This window comes from Salmo salar, unplaced genomic scaffold (assembly GCF_905237065.1).
Source record: "Salmo salar unplaced genomic scaffold, Ssal_v3.1, whole genome shotgun sequence".
NCBI classification, from domain to species: Eukaryota; Metazoa; Chordata; class Actinopteri; order Salmoniformes; family Salmonidae; genus Salmo; species Salmo salar.
In genome coordinates this window covers 122,501-127,500 of record NW_025548454.1, presented here as the reverse complement: position 1 = coordinate 127,500, position 5,000 = coordinate 122,501, and the positions used below count along the sequence as shown (strand labels likewise).

General features: G+C 43.5%; 1 protein-coding gene across 1 annotated transcript in view; it reads left to right on the top strand.

Moving 5' to 3' along the window:
- Positions 1-270: 270 nt before the first annotated feature.
- Positions 271-5,000, top strand: part of LOC123733076 (clarin-2) — a 6,900-nt gene continuing 2,170 nt past the window's right edge. Inside the window, exon 1 of the mRNA XM_045712389.1 lies at positions 271-988. Within this exon, the coding sequence (XP_045568345.1) occupies positions 628-988 (361 nt within the window). The 5' untranslated portion in view covers positions 271-627. The remainder of the gene's footprint in view (positions 989-5,000) is intronic.

Genomic DNA, 5,000 nt, shown 5'->3' with positions numbered 1-5,000 from the left:
GAGGGTGAAGAGAGAGATGGATGAGAGAGAGAGAGAGGGGAGGGTGAGAGAGAGAGGATAAGAGAGGGAGAAGAGAGAGAGAGAGAGGGGAGGGTGGATGAGATAAAGAGAAGGAGAGAGAGGAGGGTGAAGAGTGGATGAGAGAGAGAGAGAGAGAGAGAGAGAGAGAGAGAGAGAGGAGAGAGAGAGAGAGAGAGAGAGAGAGAGAGAGAGAGAGAGAGAAGGAGGGGTGTTGTTAGTAGGGCAGCATGTAGCCCAGTGACTAGCAGCCCTACAGCCTGCTGGGATAGAGTTTCTTCCTGTCTGTAACAGATCCCTCTGATCTGACCAACAACAGACTGGATCTCAGCTCTTAATAACGGCAGCCACTCCACCGGCTCTCACAACCAGCTGTTCCACTTCACTTCACAGCGTTTTGATGTTATGACCAACGGACCGACCGACTGAAAGAACAACTCCGGACTGGCTGGGATGATCAGACCCTCGGTTATGCCTGTGAGGTGTTCCCATGCTCTCTCTGTTTCCTGTAAGACAGGAAGCGCCGGGACGAGATGAGACGAGAGGACACCCTACCGGCGCCGCCACTTCCTCTCTCCTGTAGCTGCGTGAAGAGATGAACGTCAAGACATGGAGGTGGATTTAAAAAAAAAAAAAAATTGTTGTTATTGTTGTGGTTGTTTATCTAAAAACCCCCGGCGCGTTTCAGCGAGGCAACCCCTGACAGACCTGCACGCCATGCCGTCGCCGTGGAAACGTTTGACCTTTTCCTTGGCGACGCTACTCTGCGTGCTCTCCGCCACTCTGCTGCTGGCGGCGCTGGCGACGGAGCGTTGGGTCAGCGGGAGGATCCTTTGCGGTACCGGAGCAGAGCTGGTCAGCGCCAACTGTTCTGAACTGGACAAGTTCACGGGATACATTTACTACGGGTTGTTCCAGGGTCAGAAGACCAGGAGGTGTGGACTGGGAAACCGCAGCGCCAAGATATACAGTAAGGAGGATATCTACTGTTATGGGGATATCTACTACAGACTGTTATGGGGATATCTACTACAGACTGTTATGGGGGATATCTACTACAGACTGTTATGGGGATATCTACTACAGACTGTTATGGGGGATATCTACTACAGACTGTTATGGGGGATATCTACTACAGACTGTTATGGGGGATATCTACTACAGACTGTTATGGGGATATCTACTACAGACTGTTATGGGGGATATCTACTACAGACTGTTATGGGGGGATATCTACTACAGACTGTTATGGGGGATATCTACTACAGACTGTTATGGGGGATATCTACTACAGACTGTTATGGGGATATCTACTACAGACTGTTATGGGGGATATCTACTACAGACTGTTATGGGGGATATCTACTACAGACTGTTATGGGGGATATCTACTACAGACTGCTATGGGGGATATCTACTACAGACTGTTATGGGGATATCTACTACAGACTGTTATGGGGATATCTACTACAGACTGTTATGGGGGATATCTACTACAGACTGTTATGGGGATATCTACTACAGACTGTTATGGGGGATATCTACTACAGAGTGTTATGGGGGATATCTACTACAGACTGTTATGGGGATATCTACTACAGACTGTTATGGGGGGATATCTACTACAGACTGTTATGGGGGGGATATCTACTACAGACTGTTATGGGGGATATCTACTACAGACTGTTATGGGGATATCTACTACAGACTGTTATGGGGGATATCTACTACAGACTGTTATGGGGGATATCTACTACAGACTGTTATGGGGATATCTACTACAGACTGTTATGGAGGGATATCTACTACAGACTGTTATGGGGATATCTACTACAGACTGTTATGGGGATATCTACTACAGACTGTTATGGGGATATCTACTACAGACTGTTATGGGGATATCTACTACAGACTGTTATGGGGGATGTCTACTACAGACTGTTATGGAGATATCCACTACAGACTGTTATGGGGATATCTACTACAGACTGTTATGGGGATATCTACTACAGACTTTTATGGGGATATCTACTACAGACTGTTATGGGGGATATCTACTACAGACTGTTATGGGGGATATCTACTACAGACTGTTATGGGGATATCTACTACAGACTGTTATGGGGATATCTACTACAGACTGTTATGGAGGGATATCTACTACAGACTGTTATGGAGGGATATCTACTACAGACTGTTATGGGGATATCTACTATAGACTGTTATGGGGATATCTACTACAGACTGTTATGGGGATATCTACTACAGACTGTTATGGGGGATATCTACTACAGACTGTTATGGGGATATCTACTACAGACTGTTATGGAGGGATATCTACTACAGACTGTTATGGGGATATCTACTATAGACTGTTATGGGGATATCTACTACAGACTGTTATGGGGATATCTACTACAGACTGTTATGGGGGATATCTACTACAGACTGTTATGGGGATATCTACTACAGACTGTTATGGGGGATATCTACTGTTATGGGGGATATCTACTACAGACTGTTATGGAGGGATATCTACTACAGACTGTTATGGGGGGATATCTACTACAGACTGTTATGGGGGGATATCTACTACAGACTGTTATGGGGATATCTACTACAGACTGTTATGGGGGGATATCTACTACAGACTGTTATGGGGATATCTACTACAGACTGTTATGGGGGGATATCTACTACAGACTGTTATGGGGATATCTACTACAGACTGCTATGGGGATATCTACTACAGACTGTTATGGGGGATATCTACTACAGACTGTTATGGGGATATCTACTACAGACTGTTATGGGGGATATCTACTACAGACTGTTATGGAGGATACTACTACAGACTGTTATGGGGATATCTACTACAGACTGTTATGGAGGGATATCTACTACAGACTGTTATGGGGATATCTACTATAGACTGTTATGGGGATATCTACTACAGACTGTTATGGGGATATCTACTACAGACTGTTATGGGGGATATCTACTACAGACTGTTATGGGGATATCTACTACAGACTGTTATGGGGGATATCTACTGTTATGGGGGATATCTACTACAGACTGTTATGGAGGGATATCTACTACAGACTGTTATGGGGGATATCTACTACAGACTGTTATGGGGGATATCTACTACAGACTGTTATGGGGATATCTACTACAGACTGTTATGGGGGATATCTACTACAGACTGTTATGGGGGGATATCTACTACAGACTGTTATGGGGATATCTACTACAGACTGCTATGGGGATATCTACTACAGACTGTTATGGGGGATATCTACTACAGACTGTTATGGGGATATCTACTACAGACTGTTATGGGGGATATCTACTACAGACTGTTATGGAGGATACTACTACAGACTGTTATGGGGGATATCTACTACAGATTGTTATGAGGGATATCTACTACAGACTGTTATGGGGATATCTACTACAGACTGTTATGGGGATATCTACTACAGACTGTTATGGGGATATCTACTACAGACTGTTATGGAGGGATATCTACTACAGACTGTTATGTGGATATCTACTACAGACTGTTATGGGGATATCTACTACAGACTGTTATGGGGGGATATGTACTACAGACTGTTATGGGGATATCTACTACAGACTGTTATGGGGGGATATCTACTACAGACTGTTATGGAGATATCTACTACAGACTGTTATGGGGATATCTACTACAGACTGTTATGGAGATATCTACTACAGACTGTTATGAGGGATATCTACTACAGACTGTTATGGGGATATCTACTACAGACTGTTATGGGGATATCTACTACAGACTGTTATGGAGGGATATCTACTACAGACTGTTATGGGGATATCTACTACAGACTGTTATGGGGATATCTACTACAGACTGTTATGGGGATATCTACTACAGACTGTTATGGGGGGATATCTACTACAGACTGTTATGGGGATATCTACTACAGACTGTTATGGGGGATATCTACTACAGACTGTTATGGGGGGATATCTACTACAGACTGTTATGGGGATATCTACTACAGACTGTTATGGGGATATCTACTACAGACTGTTATGGAGGGATATCTACTACAGACTGTTATGGGGATATCTACTACAGACTGTTATGGGGGATATAGTAGCGACTAGCTAACAGTAGTTGTAGTAGTAGTAGTAGCAGCTAGCTAACAGTAGTAGTAGTAGTAGTAGCAGCTAGCTAACAGTAGCAGTAGTAGTAGTAGCAGCTAGCTAACAGTAGTAGTAGTAGTAGTAGTAGCAGCTAGCTAACAGTAGCAGTAGTAGTAGTAGCAGCTAGCTAACAGTGGTAGTAGTAGCAGCTAGCTAACAGTAGTAGTAGTAGTAGTAGTAGCAGCTAGCTAACAGTAGTAGTAGTAGTAGTAGTAACAGCTAGCTAACAGTAGCAGTAGTAGTAGTAGCAGCTAGCTAACAGTAGTAGTAGTAGTAGTAGTAGTAGTAGTAGTAGTAGCAGCTAGCTAACAGTTTTAGGGGGGTTAGTAGTAGTAGTAGCAGCTAGCTAACAGTAGCAGTAGTAGTAGTAGCAGCTAGCTAACAATAGTAGTAGTAGTAGCAGCTAGCTAACAATAGTAGTAGTAGTAGTAGTAGCAGCTAGTTAACAATTGTAGTAGTAGTAGTAGCAGCTAGCTAACAGTAGCAGTAGTAGTAGTAGCAGCTAGCTAACAGTAGTAGTAGTAGTAGCAGCTAGCTAACAGTAGTAGTAGTAGTAGTAGTAGCAGCTAGCTAACAGTAGTAGTAGTAGTAGCAGCTAGCTAACAGTAGTAGTAGTAGTAGTAGTAGTAGCAGCTAGCTAACAGTAGTAGTAGTAGTAGCAGCTAGCTAACAGTGAGTAGTAGTAGTAGTAGTAGCAGCTAGCTAACAGTAGTAGTAGTAGTAGCAGCAGCTAGCTAACAGTAGTAGTAGTAGTAGCAGCAGCTAGCTAACAGTAGTAGTAGTAG